Source organism: Sander vitreus, chromosome 9, assembly GCF_031162955.1.
Source record: "Sander vitreus isolate 19-12246 chromosome 9, sanVit1, whole genome shotgun sequence".
Classification (NCBI taxonomy): Eukaryota; Metazoa; Chordata; class Actinopteri; order Perciformes; family Percidae; genus Sander; species Sander vitreus.
The window spans coordinates 19,182,111-19,198,412 of NC_135863.1; the positions used below are offsets into that span (position 1 = coordinate 19,182,111).

The 16,302-nt window shown below is 41.1% G+C and overlaps 1 protein-coding gene across 1 annotated transcript in view; it reads right to left on the reverse strand.

Annotated features, from left to right (window-relative positions):
* Positions 1-3,937: 3,937 nt before the first annotated feature.
* lpxn (leupaxin) overlaps positions 3,938-16,302 on the reverse strand; it is a 20,856-nt gene continuing 8,491 nt past the window's right edge. The window contains exons 2-6 of the mRNA XM_078259926.1: positions 15,999-16,250; positions 15,426-15,599; positions 14,874-14,955; positions 14,619-14,767; positions 3,938-4,371 (exon numbers count right to left, since the gene is read on the reverse strand). Coding sequence (XP_078116052.1) covers positions 4,105-4,371; positions 14,619-14,767; positions 14,874-14,955; positions 15,426-15,599; positions 15,999-16,250 — 924 coding nt within the window. The 3' untranslated portion in view covers positions 3,938-4,104. The remainder of the gene's footprint in view (positions 4,372-14,618; positions 14,768-14,873; positions 14,956-15,425; positions 15,600-15,998; positions 16,251-16,302) is intronic.

Sequence of the window (16,302 nt, forward strand, 5' to 3'; positions counted from 1 at the left end):
TTAATCAGTTCATACATTGACATGCCTAGTAATGATGTTACAGTAATCTGATCCATCCATGTTTTACTGCACCTACTGGAGCTGGGATTTCACTTTGTCAGGACTGATTTGCAACTGGAGTTGTCTCCAGGTGGCGTTTCCATAGATGTGTATCTACAAGCAAATGTACTGATTAATGAGTGGGTCTGTACCTCAGACCTATCTGACAGTTATGGGTTCAAATCTGATGTGAACTGCTGGGTTTACAGGGTAGGGCAGCGCCAGCCGGGCGTGACCCACAGTGGAGCTGAATAGGTCTGGACAGGCAGCTCCACCGTCCCCATCAGGGGTGGCCAAGGGGACAAGGCCATTTTACAGGAGAGGAGGTAAGTGTTGGGTTTCGGTGTCACGCAGGGGTAACTCTTGCAACTACACTTGTCAACCACTGCCCTCCTCACCCAGCCTCCCTCATCACCAGTATCCATTATGTCCCAATATATGCCTCACTCCCTTTCCCTCCCCCATTGAGCTCTAGCTGCCATCTCATGGCCAAGTGTGCTCCCAGACCGTCCGTACTCTGTTTCACTGCTGTAAATGTCACCTGAGTTACACTCTCTCTACTTTCCACAGACGGCCCTTTATTCGCCACCCTTTTAAAAAGACCCCCGCTCACATTTCATGTTTTCTCATTTTTACTACGTGCCAGAGAACCCCTTTCCTCCCTCTTCACTCAGCCATACGATAACACTCATAATTTTTCTGTGAATGCCAGAACTTCTTTTCCTGCATCATATCAAGACTTTGCAAAGCGTTGGTGTTGTCTGTATTTGAGTAAATACAATCGACAGTCAGGGTGAGTGTTGAATGTGTGTAGGAGGTTTTCCGCTAATCTAAATTTAGGATAACTGCTAGTTTACAGCTTTTTAATGTTGGAAAGCAAGCTTTAAACAAGTCTTGGAACTTAAACAGTGTTGGTACATCGGCTCATAAAAGCATGCAGTTGTGACAGTGAATGGTGCAGAAAGAAAAAAATGTTATGCTTGGATGAACATAATCACCCCCTTACGTTGTGACAATGTGAAATTTTACAAACGTGTCACATGCAAGTTGATGTTGTTCTATGTATGGTTCATGCTGGAAAGTATACCTCCTCAAAATGTTAATCTCTCAGGCGTGTTTAAACATATTCAAAATTTAACAGGGTGTCTTTGAGTTCAGTAGAATCTGGGAACAAGACTGTTAGATCATTAAACACTTACGATCTTGGATTTTGACTGAACACGATACATTCACACTTCTTCCATGATGCAAGGTCCGTATTCTGTGGAGGCTAAGAGAGGCCTGGTCTGACAGTGATGACAGCATGATTAATGCCCGCCTCCGTTCCCACTCGCACACTAACTTCACACAGCAAGCCAAAGTGGCTTGAAGAAAAGTTGAAGAAAACTGCCTGCAGGGCTGACAAAAAGTAGCCAGTGTTCATCTGAAGATTAGACACTGTTTGATGACATACCGTTTGACATTGGCAAGAAATCAGTATTCTCAGGAGTTTTGGCTAACTTCATTTTTTCAAAAGTTATTTCGGTGATGTTCAGTGCCTTACAAAACTGCTTTACACGATATACTAATAAAGTGGTTTAATTTACTTTTCTGATGTACCCTTTATCCCTCAATCAGCTTAATTTACTTTTTACTTAATTTAATATACCATCGCATTAATTATTGATTTCCTAAGCTTCCATTTTTTTCTTTACTGTATGAAAATCAGTTGCTGAGGTTTTAAACTATTGAAGCAGTTAATCTCACTGGAGACATGCCACGTGCCAGCCTGCTTCAAGACCTCAACCATTATCCCTGTTCCCAAGAAGCCAAGGACCACAGGACTTAATGACTTCAGACCTGTCGCCCTGACCTCTGTGGTTATGAAGTCCTTTGAGCGCCTTGTGCTTTCACACCTCAAAGCCATCACTGACCCCCTCCTGGACTCCCTGCAGTTTGCCTACAGAGCCAATAGGTCTGTAGACGATGCAGTCAACCTGGCCCTCCACTACATCCTCCGGCACCTGGACTCCGCAGGAACCTACGCCAGGATCCTATTTGTGGACTTCAGCTCTTCCTTTAACACCATCATCCCACCCCAACCATAGTCTTTCCGCTTCCTGGGAACTACCATCTCCCAGGACCTCAAGTGGGAGCTGAACATCAGCTCCCTCGTGAAGAAAGCACAACAGAGGATGTACTTCCTGCGGCAGCTGAAGAAATTCAACCTGCCAAAGACAATGATGGTGCACTTCTACACAGCCATCATTGAGTCCATCCTCACATCCTCCATCACCATCTGGTACGCTGCTAGCACAGCCAAGGACAAGGGCAGACTGCAGCGTGTCATTCGGTCTGCAGAGAAGGTGATTGGCTGCAATCTGCCGCCGCTCCAGGACCTTTACGCCACCAGGACTCTGAAGCGTGCTGGAAAGATTGTGGCCGACCCCTCCCACCCCAGTCACAGACTCTTTGAGACACTCCCCTCTGGCAGGAGGCTGAGGTCCATCAGGACCAAAACCTCATGTCACATGAACAGCTTTTTCCCCTCCGCCACTAGCCTTATTATTTATATCTTTATTTATTCTTTATTTTTAACTTAATACATACTGTGTAAATATACTTATATTGTTTGTACCTATACTTATATTGTTTAATATTCAATCTAAAGAATGTGTGACATGCACCAACAACACCAAAACAAATTTCCAACAAAAACAAAAATGTGTTAAAAAACGTACTTGGCAATAAAACCCTTTCTGATTCTGATCACAATTGTCGCATTGTCCTTGATGGTGTGTTCGAGGACATGCAGACATTTAAAAGATGGCGACTAACAAGGTATCTTGCTGTAAAATCACATTTAAGAAGAAGCAAAAAGGAAGCATTTATGTCATGAAGAGGATAATGTGCCTCTGCTTCAGTTAAAGATTTACTACAGAAGATGGTAAAATAATTTCCACTGCCACTGCGGGGCAGGGCTGATAACTCATTGAATTCACAAGCTTTTTGCAATTAGTGCATTTTGAAAAATGTCTGTTGTATTAGTGCAAAACATGTATTTTTTTATGCTGTGATTCTACAGAACTGATAACAAAATCTCACATTAAAATAGATCAAACATTTCCTACTAAATCCGAACTGTGCTGCAAATGTCTCATCTTGACATTCCATCCAAACTATTAGTTATCAGAGGGAGTGAACAAAAAAATGGGCCCAGGCATCCAAAGTGCATCACCAAAAATAAATGATTGATGATTCATCTCTCAACAGTCAAAGTGAGTTGCTGAAGAGATGCAGTGATGTGAAGGAGCTCCTTCTGAAACTACCTTTGTTCATCTCACCACCTTCATCAATCTTCCATAGGCATCTATAAAGGAGCCTGTGTGGAGAATGAAGAGGGCGTTTGAATCTAATGCATGCTAGGGGCCAGATGGTAAGTCCAAGTAAGAGGAAACTCAGTTTGGCACACCGATTACGTGCCAGTCACTGCCAATACAAGCTATCATACCACATGGACAAGCCCCTTGACAAACTGCTCCATACTGCCAGAGAGTATCTCCAGACTGCCAAGTCTTATGGCAAACTGAGGATAGCTTAATGGAAACCACTGATTAAAACTGCACTTCTGTGTTTTTCTTACATCATTTATACATTTTATGTGATCATGATGTATGAAATTCCATATAATTTAGCCCAAGTATCAGCAACACCCCTTTTAGAAGCATCCAAAGTTCGTTTCTTCAATGTTTCTATCTTGGGAAATAGGTATTTTTCTTGTGTTTTACAACCGTGTCTTTAATTGTGTTAAAATGTGAGCATTTCTCCCTTGATATTAACATATTCTTTTAATACTTTACATCACATTTTCATGTTACACACTCCTTATTTGTAATAAATTAATATGTTGGCAATGAAGGACTGAAAAAGTGAAACTTTATTGCTCATCTGTACCAAATACCCTCTTGTAATACATATCTTGTTATATATAATAGTATAGTTGCCTCATTTAACTTATCACTCATACTATATGGAAATTATAATTTCAACAATGATGCATTGTTTGTACGTTACATACTGTAGGTCTCACACAAAGAGTTTGTTAAAGCAAGCCAAGCAGTATGGCTTCCCTTTCTGCTCCTTGAAGATGCCTTGGCTAAGCTGCCGCAGACAGAAGGCACACACAAAGTGCTCGGGGTGAAACTTGCGATCGAGAGCAGAGATGCAGCGGCCCGTGATGGGTTCACCGCAGCCACCGCACAGAGTGCCTTGCCGGGAGTGGAAGTGCTGTGAGCAGAGGGGGTGACCATTCAACTCCATGAAACAGCCATCAGTGAAGGGCTTGAGACAGTCCTGGATAAAAGAATAGAAGGGAAACACATTGGAAGTGGAAAGGTGGAAGAGAAGATGAAGAGAAAGAAAAAAGATTAAAGATGGTAACATGTAGGAAGAAGGATAATTGTGTAAAATCTGAATAAGAGTGTTTGCTTTAAAAGGACCATGATTGAGCCCCATGTATACTAACAGCATGCATTATCCAAAGCATGCCATAGCTGTAGTACTGCATGGAAATTTTACTTTTGGGATAGGTAATCAATGAACATTGTTTATTTAAGTTAGATTATTACAATATGGAAATTTAGATGCAAGGAGGGACCGTTTCTAAGTTCCCTTCATTATGCATTCAAAGACATGTTGACTTTAGTTATTTGAAAGCTGGCTGTAGAAAAAGCAATCTCAAGCGATCTTGCTGCTAAATCTGACATGTAAGATAAGCAAAAAGAGGAACATTAATCTGACATAAATACAATAATGTGAATTTTATAGCTTCATGCATTCAGTAGCTGCTGTTTGGCAGCTGACTCTGAAATGTTGGATGCTTAAGTACCCTTTGTTGAATAATGACAAATTAGACCTGGCTCACAATTGAATTACTATGCAATGACAATGAAACATCAACAAAATGTGAAATTAATGTAACCAAATGTGACCTATGTTATGAAGAGAAAGCTGAAACAGTGTTAGACAAGAGTCTACATCCATGCTCTTGGCTCTGTGAGGCTGTACTCTATAAATGCTCACATTAGCGTTCTAACATGCTTACAATGATAATGCTAGCATGTTGATGTTTAGCAGGTATAATGTTCCCAGCTAACAATTTATGGTTCCCAGAACGTTCTGGGACCGTTAGTTGGTGCAGGAACGTTTCCTGAAGGTTAAAGTTTTGGTTCTCAGTTTTTGGTTACATCGAACGTTCCCAGAACGTTGCCTGAGATGTGTGCCTTTAGGGAACCTTTAGGTAACGTTCCCCTAACGTTACTTTTAACGTTTACATTCCCTAACCTTTAAAAAACTTTAACAACCATGGTACCAAAAAAAAAATATATATATATATAAGAATCCGAATCAGTTTTATTGGCCATATAGACACATACTGAACAATAGAGACAAAAATATACATATAGGCACATATCAACACAATATACAAAAAATACAACTATACAAATAAGACATAATATCAATACAAGCACACATGGAGTGGGATGTAGAGTGCAAAGTAATAGTGCAAATGTAGTGTGCAAGATGCATACTGGAATGATAAAGTATGTATTGTGTAGGTGAATGGCCAAAGTGGGGATGACCCCACTTATCAGCAGTTCAGGATAGTGATGGCAGTGGGAAAGAAGCTGTTCTTATGTCTGGTTGTTTTTGTGTGCAGGGATCTGTAGCGCTTGCCAGAGGGGAGGAGGCAGGAGGATGGCAGCAGTGTAGAAGATGGCCAATAGCTCTTGTGGTAGGCCATGCTTCTGCAGTTGCCATAGAAAGTACATCCTCTGCTGAGCCTTTTTAAGGATGGCATTGATGTTGGACTCCCACTTCAGGTCCTGGAAAATGATGGAGCCCAGAAACTTAATAATAATAATAATAATAATAATAATAATAATAATAATAATAATAATAATAATAATAAATTAAAATGAATGGTGTTAGTTTTAGTTGTTATACATTATATACTTGCATATGTGAACAACTTAAGTGAGTCTTCTTACCTCTGTGTGATGAGTCACCTCCCTCTGTGTGATGAGTTCTGCTGTTTACAACAGCAAAAAAGTTAAGTTACTCCTTGTCATGAAATTGTATTTAATTGGAAATGGAAAATTCAAAGCCACTTCAACTGGGTCCCAAGATGAAGTGGCAGGCCAAGCTTGCGTTACAATAGACCCATCCAGCTCTGGGCGACCGGCTGGTTTCCTGTGTGGTGTTGACTCATCTAATAAGAAAGTAGATATGAATATTGGTCAGTTCATTTATGGTAGGTTTCTTGCACATGCCATTGCAAAAGATGAACCTATGCTGTTACATTAGACAATCGCTAAAAAAAACAAAAAAAAAACGTACATGCTTTGCTCGAAGTATCACCAGGGTCTCTACACATGAACTCAACCATTGAGAACATTGTTTGTGCACAAAGAGTTTACTAAAAAGAAAAAGTTTTGAACAACTCACTGCTTGACCGGCAAGATGGCGACGAGGGGAAAAACCATGGCTGTATTAAGCATAGACAGTATATAAACTGGACCAACAGATCCCATTGCTCTGGACGGAGACCAGTGAAGGATATTAGAAGCACTTTTCCGGTGATGGCTGAGCGTTACTGCGTAGCCTCCAACTGAGAGACCTATCTGAAAGTTGGAAGTCTTCTGGTAGCTGTGCCAAGAGAAATCTCAATCATTCCGAATCTTGCAGAGATGGAGAGCGTAGGTATATGTAAGGAGATAACATAGGCACAGGCTAATTATTGCTAACTAAAATGCTAGTTAACATTAGTAATTAAACTTAAACAGCTAATGTAAGTCGAAACTGCCTGCAAGCTTCTCCTGTACTATACAGTAATTCCTCTACTATGCGACAGTAAGTCGCGTGGTTATGACACAATCGTTAGCCTATTTTTACAAAAACGTCTACTACGGAGCCATAACGTGAGGTTCCAAGGTAATGGAGCCTTTTATCGTGTTTCTTTAGAAATAAACAATGGACAAATAGAGTATTTACACGCTTCAGATATAAAGTTATTCGTTGTCAAAGTGGCGCCAAAATGAATGGCAGTCAATGGAATGCTAACGGGAGGTGATGGCTTGGTAGCATCAAAATGGCGCCATAGGAGCTACGCGTTCTGGGAGAGGCTTACCCCCTTGGTATTAAGAGAACTGGATACAGTGTTCGGCGGGAAGCCCTAGCTAACCTACTAGTTAGCTAGTAGGTTAGCCTGCAGTTTCGTGAACAGAGCTTCTCTTAATACATCCATGGCTTTATCTCTCATCCACGTTACAGGCTTTACAGCATACAGCCCTCGGATGTATCGTAAGTTAAGCGTTACACCCTAAACCCACGTCGGCTCTTAGGGACATATAAGATATTACATTAATGTTAGCTACCTAGCTAGCTAACTAGCTCCATTATTTAGCTTGAGCCGATACAGCATACATACATGTACATCCATACATCCCTTGGATGTATCATAATACCATAGATGTATTAATAGAACACATGGTGAATGAAACGTAGGTTTCCTTTTTAAAAAGGTATTTCACTTACTTTTTCTTGACGTCGTGAAGTAGTGTAGCGAACAAAGCAAATTGACTCGTGTGGGGGACGGACACGTAAGTCTGGACAGGACTTCAATCGGTCATCTGAAAGCAGAGGCACTGTCTTCCCCCTACTGGCGTGGGGGTGTAACGGTTGGATTTGTACACTGAACTCGTTAGAAGTGATATAAAAGAAGTAGGGCTGTCAAACGATTAATTTTTTAATCTCGATTATTAAATAAATTTCTATAGTTAATCGCGATTAATCACATATTTTATCACATGATTAAAATTTGGATTATTTTGCATTTCAGAACAGTTTTTAAGTACATATTAACAATCAAAAGGAATTCTTACCAGTGTATCTTGATTGGGAATCAAATGAATGCAAAGAAAGTTACTTTATGAACTTGATTTTAAGATTTGTAATTATTTACTGTGTAAACAAAAGAAAAATGTGTGAATCTGTCATTATTGCACAATTCCTCCAAGTACCTAACTAAAAAACTAAAAATCCCTATCCTTACTAGAGTCAATATAGTGTTTAGTAACTCCTAAATAATTTTGATTACTCACTGACGTCCAGTGATCACCGGTTAATGAGACAGCGTTTGCAACACCTTGCAGCAGTTCCACTGTGGCTGCTTTCTCCGTGTCATACAGGCTGTGTGTGGGGCTGCTGTCCTCCTCGACGGCAATGAGATGGGTAGTACGTCTTTAAGACCCAAGTCCTCTACGATGCTGACAGGTCTGCAGTTAGTTGCCACCCGTTTCGCAAGAGCTGTAGTAATTTTTTGGGATTTGGTTTCATCCACAGGTCGGCAAGTAGCACTCTCCAAAATACTGCTTTGCCTGAGTGGGTAGCATGCTAGCGGGTAGCATCACATTAACTGAACTATATGCTTAGCTCCGTAGGTGGTAGCTCAAGCTTGACGTGCTTCGGTGATATTTTAATTCGGCTTTACACAACGTGCATATGGCTTTCAACTTGTCTTTTGCTAAATAAAAAGCTCCATTCAGAGTTATTGCTGCTGTCTTTCTCCATCATACCTGCAGCCTGCAGCAGCAGGATGCGTTATGAGGAAGTGGCAGCTTGATGATAACGGTGCTGCAAAGGGTCAAAATAGTAGCCTGTTAGGCACCACACAAAGCCGAGTGAAGTGTAAAATAAATTAATAAATGCATGCGATTAAAAAAAAATTAACGCGTTATGCTCAGCCCTTAATTGCATCGCGATTAACATGTTAATACTGACAGCCCTAAAAAGAAGTGAATTTTCTTAGTTGTGAAAATCGCTCTATTTATAGATTCTTGTTTTAAGTATTTTCGGTAACACTTTATAATAACCATCATTAATAGATGGTAAATTGACAGTTAATTAATCTTTAGTTAATTGTCATTTAACTGTTAGCAAACAGTCATTTTACTGTTAGCAAACAATTAAATTATAATTAATAATGTTTACTAATTATTAGTAGTGCTGTAAATTAACAGTTTATTGTTACACACATTATATCCCTCATATACTATATTAGGAATCGGGTAATGATTAAAAAATGTTTGTAAACCTTTAAGAAACAATTTTTAAAACATCTATAAACATTACATCGATAGATGGACCAGATATTCCTAACACTTTGTTGAGGGTTACTAGTTGTTTTGTAAACCGTCTATAAACAGTGTCTGGATGTATCCATCCATCCATCCATCCATCTTCATCCGCTTATCCGGGGTCGGGTCGCGGGGGTAGCAGCTCCAGCAGGGGACCCCAAACTTCCCTTTCCCGGGCCACATTAACCAGCTCCGACTGGGGGATCCCGAGGCATTCCCACGCCAGGTTAGAGATATAATCCCTCCACCTAGTCCTGGGTCTCCCCCGAGGCCTCCTCCCAGCTGGACGTGCCTGGAACACCTCCCTAGGGAGGCGCCCAGGGGGCATCCTTACCAGATGCCCGAACCACCTCAACTGGCTCCTTTCGACGCAAAGGAGCAGCGGCTCTACTCCGAGCTCCTCACGGATAACTGAGCTTCTCACCCTATCTCTAAGGGAGACGCCAGCTACCCTCCTGAGGAAACCCATTTCGGCCGCTTGTACCCTGGATCTTGTTCTTTCGGTCATGACCCAGCCTTCATGACCATAGGTGAGGGTAGGAACAAAAACTGACCGATAGATTGAGAGCTTTGCCTTCTGGCTCAGTTCTCTTTTCGTCACAACGGTGCGATAAATTGAATGTAATACCGCACCTGCTGTGCCGATTCCTCCGACCAATCTCCCGCTCCATTGTCCCCTCACTCGCGAACAAGACCCCAAGGTACTTGAACTCCTTCACTTGGGGTAAGGACTCATTCCCTACCTGGAGAAGGCACTCCATCGGTTTCCCTGCTGAGAACCATGGCCTCCGATTTAGAGGTGCTGATCCTCATCCCAGCCGCTTCACACTCGGGCTGCGAACCGATCCAGTGAGTGCTGAAGGTCACAGGCCGATGATGCCATCAGGACCACATCATCTGCAAAAAGCAGCGATGAGATCCCCAGCCCACCGAACTGCAACCCCTCTCCACTCCCGACTACGCCTCGATATCCTGTCCATAAATACTACAAACAGGATTGGTGACAAAGCGCAGCTCCCTGGCGGAGGCCAACTCACCTGAAACGAGTCCGACTTACTGCCGAGAACCCGGGACACAGCTCTCGCTTTGGTCGTACAGAGATTGGATGGCCCTGAGAAGGGACCCCTCACCCCGTACTCCCGCAGCACCTCCCACAGTATCTCCCGGGGCACCCGGTCATACGCCTTCTCCAGATCCACAAAACACATGTAGACTGGTTAAGCATACTCCCAGGCTCCCTCCAGGATCCTTGCAAGAGTAAAGATCTGGTCCGTTGTTCCCACGACCAGGGACGGAATCCGCATTGTTCCTCTTCAACCTGAGATTCGACTATCGACCGAACCCTCCTTTCCAGCACCTTGAGTAGACTTTACCGGGGAGGCTGAGAAGTGTGATACCCCTGTAATTGGCACACACCCTCTGGTCCCCCTTTAAAAAGGGGGAACCACCACCCCGGTCTGCCACTCCTTAGGCAATCGTCCCCAGACTTCCACGCAATGTTGAAGAGGCGTGTCAACCAAGACAACCCCTCCACACCCAGAGCTTTAAGCATTTCTGGACGGATCTCATCAATTCCTGGGGCTTTGCCACTGTGGAGTTGTTTAACTACCCTCAGCAACCTCCACCAGGGAAATTGATGCCAATCCCTCTCATCCTCCAGCTCTGCCTCTACCATAGACGGGCGTATTAGTCGGATTTAGAGTTCCTCAAAGTGCTCCTTCCACTCGCCCTATTACCTCCTCAGTTGAGGTCAACAGCGCCCCATCCTTACTGTACACAGCTTGGATGGTTCCCCGCTTCCCCCTCCTGAGGTGGCGAACGGTTTTCCAGAAGCACCTTGGTGCCGACCGAAAGTCCTTCTCCATGTCTTCTCCGAACTTCTCCCACACACGCTGCTTTGCCTCTTTCACGGCAGAGGCTGCAGCCCTTCGGGCCCTTCGGTACCTTGCAACTGCCTCCGGAGTCGTCTGGGATAACATATCCCGGAAAGACTCCTTCTTCAGTCGGACGGCTTCCCTGACCACCGGTGTCCACCACGGTGTTCGTGGGTTACCGCCCCTTGAGGCACCTAAGACCCTAAGACCACAGCTCCTCACCGCAGCTTCAGCAATGGAAACTTTGAACATTGTCCACTCGGGTTCAATGCCCCCAGCCTCCACAGGGATGCACGAAAAACTGGATAGAAACATCTATATATATAAATAAACTTAGCACAAAAGTAAGGAAATTTGTGTGGTAGATTATTTGAACAATGCTTTTTGGCAATAAATCGTATACCGTCGGAAAGCCTGTTTAGTTCCTTACAAATGGTGCCCCATTTGTAAGGAACATGCATTTCTGGGATTAGCAGCAGAGCTGAGTATATATATATATATATATATATATATATATATATATATATATATATATATATATATATATATATATATATATATATATATACACACACTATATACTTATTTTATGTGTTGCAACTTTATAATAACCGTCCAGCCACTGTTTACAAACAGTTTACAAACCAACTAGTAACCACTAGTACTATCTATCTAAATAATGTTTATAGATGGTTTACAAAGTATTTATTAACTATTTAACAAAGTGTTAGGAATATCTGGTCCATCTATCGATATAATGTTTATAGATGATTTAAAAATGGTTTCTTAAAGGTTTACAAACATTTTTTAATCATAAACCGATACCTAATATAGTAAATGAAGGATATAATGTGTGTAACAATAAACTGTTAATTTACAGCACTACTAATAATTAGTAAACATTATTAATTATAATTTAATTGTTTGATAACAGTAAAATGACTGTTTGCTAACAGTTAAATGACAATTAACTAAAGATTAATTAACTGTCAATTTACCATCTATTAATGATGGTTATTATAAAGTGTTACCGTATTTTTACCTAATACAGTTAAAAAACTGAAATCAAGCACAAAAGTATTGTTTTTAGCAAAATTGATATCAGCCTAAAAATAAATATATTCTCTTGCTATGCTGTTTATCTTACTTAGATTTTATAAGACCAATCATTTTTGAGTAAATCAAGTGACTGCAAACAAATGGAGCTGGTTTAAATAAAAATTTCAAAACCGCACTCCACTCAGAACAAGCAAAAACAACCAAACGGGAACGTTGTGTGGAGATACAGTGCAACCACAGGAGAACGTTTCAGTTGGTTGGTTCCCTTAACATTTAGGGTACGTTATAGCCCTGAGGGAACGTTCCCTAAACGTTAGTTTAGTTTTAGTTTTGGGTTTGGCACACACACACACACACAAACACACACAATCGCACACGGTGGACGCAGGAAAAACCGGAGATGAGAAGTACAGGATGACCTAAATTGAGGACAGCTACGCTCGTTATTGTAAGTGCAATGATAACTTAAAGTCCAAAAAGTACTTTATCAAACCGTATGAATGTGTGTCCCAGCCCAGGCCAGGATAGGAAATTAACTAACAATGTAAAGCTCAACAAGCCACTGACACATGTTCAAATTTGATTCATTCATAAATTATTATTTTTTGTCTTAAATCCACCAGCCATTTTCATATTATACCAACATTTGCAGCATCCTGAGGCTTTGTGGTAAAGTTACTAGGAAAACTCAGCCCAGAGTAGTTTTATTCTCCCCGAAACAAGTTTCCTTTTTATTTTTAAAGAACTATACAAAAGAAAATCGCAACTTTTTTTATGTTTAACGTATTCTGACTTATTCAACAGACAGAGCTTTAAGAGTTCCTCTCTTTTTCTTTTAAAGGATACACTTTTTGTGTAGTGAAGTTGGCAGTTTGGTAAATGCAAGTTATTTCAATTGATATTCTGTAATATTTAAATCTTAGTGTGCTAAAAAGGCACATAAGTTCCTGTAGATGGCAATACACATTCTCCTACATTGTGGATAATTAAGCTAAATATCATATGCTGAAGTATATTTCTGGAGTGTTAAAGATTAAAAGAAAGAATAACAAGAACCATACAGAACGGAAAACTGTGACCCTAAAACCGTGATATGAACCGAACCATGGGTTTTGTGAACCGTGCCACCCCTAAAATATATATATATATATATATATATGTGTGTGTGTGTGTGTGTGTAACTGTATATTTGGTGTGTGGTTTGTAGCCTTTGTGTCACCCATTACAGTCATGGAAGGTACAACTTGTCAAGTATAATCTCTTACTTATAACATTAACAAAATGGGTCTGTACAGGAGGGATGCTACATATGCTTTCCTTGGCAGACATTTAGACTTGTATTAGCACTAAAAGCACAGGTGTAACTCTTAACATTAGTGATGGCTCTGTTCCATTTATACAGTATGAGCCAGCATGCACAACACCAGGGCCTTGGCACAGGAACACCTGAATGAAACAATGTATTCATGACTTTAGTAACACCTTGGGTTAACAAGTTAAAATGTCCACTGTATGAAAGGTCATTGTTGAAAACGGTTATTAAAGGGTTATGTATCTTAACTGTATATATGTCATGATTTTAGAACAATTTTTGTGTTTTGTAGTAATTTTTTTCACTGTATGGAAATATCTATTGACAAGACCAGGCTGCAGCACAGCATAGTGAGAGTGGCCAGAAAGATTATTTTTTAAATTAAATTAAGATTTTATTTTGACAGAAAAATAATTATATTTTTTTGATTAAAAAGGCTCAGTCACGGATGAGTGTCCACTTCATCCTCTTAATGAAGTGTGTGACCTCCTCATCTCTGGAGTTAGATGTATATTACAAAGGGCCAGGTAAAATCCTGACCTTGTTGATAATGATTTTTAGATAATATTTAGGTTCTCTGCTGATAGTGAGATGCTGGTTGTGATGGTGATGATGAAACTGCAGTAATGACTGGTTTAGGAAGTCATAGTTGGATGTATTCCATGTTTTATGTGATATTGTTAATCTAAAATGTATTTATGTAATTTCGAGCAGTAGGTTTTAAGAGCAATTTATTTTATGTATTTCATGTTCAGGTTTATGAACATTGTATTTCCAGGCAATGAATGAAGGGCCATAAAATATGAAAAGTTGCTACCCTAATGCCAGAGCATCTCTATTGAGAGCATTTTATGTTTAACGATTGCTCATATAGCTAAGTAAAGCAGAAGTAAAGCTGCACATTGAACCGTTTGTGACCAGATGCTGCATACATAAGTAGATTTGAAGAGAGTGTAAAAGATACCCACACTGTGGAATATGGTTTCCTTGATTTATTTGCATCATTTCAACCGCAACGTAGTCATCAGACATAAGGTTTTCATCAACGTTGTGGTCAAATTGTTGCAAATAAAGCAAATTTGTGGATATCTTTCTCATTTATTCCCAGACTTGTATGTGAGCCAAAGCCGTGTGTGTGGTCTGAGGTAAGAGACTCACTGCGCAGACGAAGCACTCTGGATGCCAGGTGCCATTGGCTGCAGTCAGGTAGTTCTCCCTCACGGACTCTCCACAGCCTGAGCACTTGGGAGCAAAGAGGAGGTAGAAGTCCTTGCTACAATATGGCTTCCCATCCTTTTCTAGGAACCCTGGGACAGGTATAAAATACATCAGATTAAATGCATAAAGTGATTTCTAACTGTTTGCTGAAGTTGTGGTTTCCAGTGAAAAGAAATAAATGCACAAGCCTCTCACCGTCAGGTCCAAACAGGCCTCCACAGTGTGTACAGAAGAAGTGGTCGGGGTGCCAGGTCTGGTCCAGAGCTGTCAGGATGTTCTGGTAAACCAGCCAGACATAGACATATTACAGCATGCTTGTATGTCCTTTAAGGATTTGTACGATTTGTCTCATCTCATATGTTCAGATGTGAGGAAGCACCAAAATGTGGATTGTGAACCACATGAAGTGAATCGTTAGAGAAGTTGCATTTGTTTTTGATTAATGACTTTGGTCTGCAGCATAAGCCCAGACTGCAGAATCCCAATATGATTTTATGTTTTATTTATTAAGATGACCTGTGGGATACATCTACAAAAATGAACTACCTGCTACTGTATGTCATCATCCAATCTTCAAAAGATTATTTTTTAAATAAATGGATGTAATATATGACAGAGCGTATTAGAATCAGAAAACAAAGGCAAGTGTGGCATTTCAGTATATGACAGTTCCTTTTGCTTTGAAAAATTATCTATTTTTACATCATGAACAAGAAAGAAGAGTTTTGTTTTCATTTGTTTCCTGACCTGCACAATGGGGCCCTTGCAGTAGGCACAACGAGGAGAGAAGAGCTGATGATAGTCTTTGTCACAATACGGCTGGCCCTCTCTCTCAAAGAAGCCTGTGGTGCTCAGCTCCGTCTTACACGCCACACACACAAAGTGCTCAGGGTGCCACACATGACCCAGCGCCGTGATCATCTACAGAAGAAAAAGAAAAAATAAATAAGTGCAAGAACTAGAACTGATTTTTATCTGATTCAACTTATTTTAATTTATACTAGTATAAAGCTGACTTTGCATCTTTTTTTTGTCATGCAGATTTCTAAATCTACATCGATTTCTAAGCTTGCACATTTATAGGGCACCTCCCTAGAGAGGTGTTCCAGGCACGTCCAGCTGGGAGGAGGCCAGGACTAGGTGGAGGGATTATATCTCCAACCTGGCCTGGGAACGCCTCGGGATCCCCCAGTCGGAGCTGGTTAATGTGGCTCGGGAAAGGGAAGTTTGGGGTCCCCTGCTGGAGCTGCTACCCCCGCGACCCGATACCGGATAAGCGGACGAAGATGGATGGACATTTATTTATGTGACTAATTGTACCTTTCCCACAATGCTTTTGTTGCAGGAAGCACAGTGGCCCTTGGTCGTGGTGCGTACGCCAATCTTCTCCAAGTCAGAGCTCAGCCCTCCGAGCAGGTCATCTATAGTATCTGTTTTCTTGCTCGTGGTTGAGGCGTCAGCGTCTGAACCTGCTCTGCTGCTCTCCTTGTTCTCCTGTTGCCCACCTTCTATTTTCTTTTTCACAGACTGTTTTTGTGTAAGAGGTGGTGGGGTCGTTGAAGACACTGGATCCTAAATGATGATACAAATAAGCAAAAATATCTTTTGTTTTTAGCTATGTATT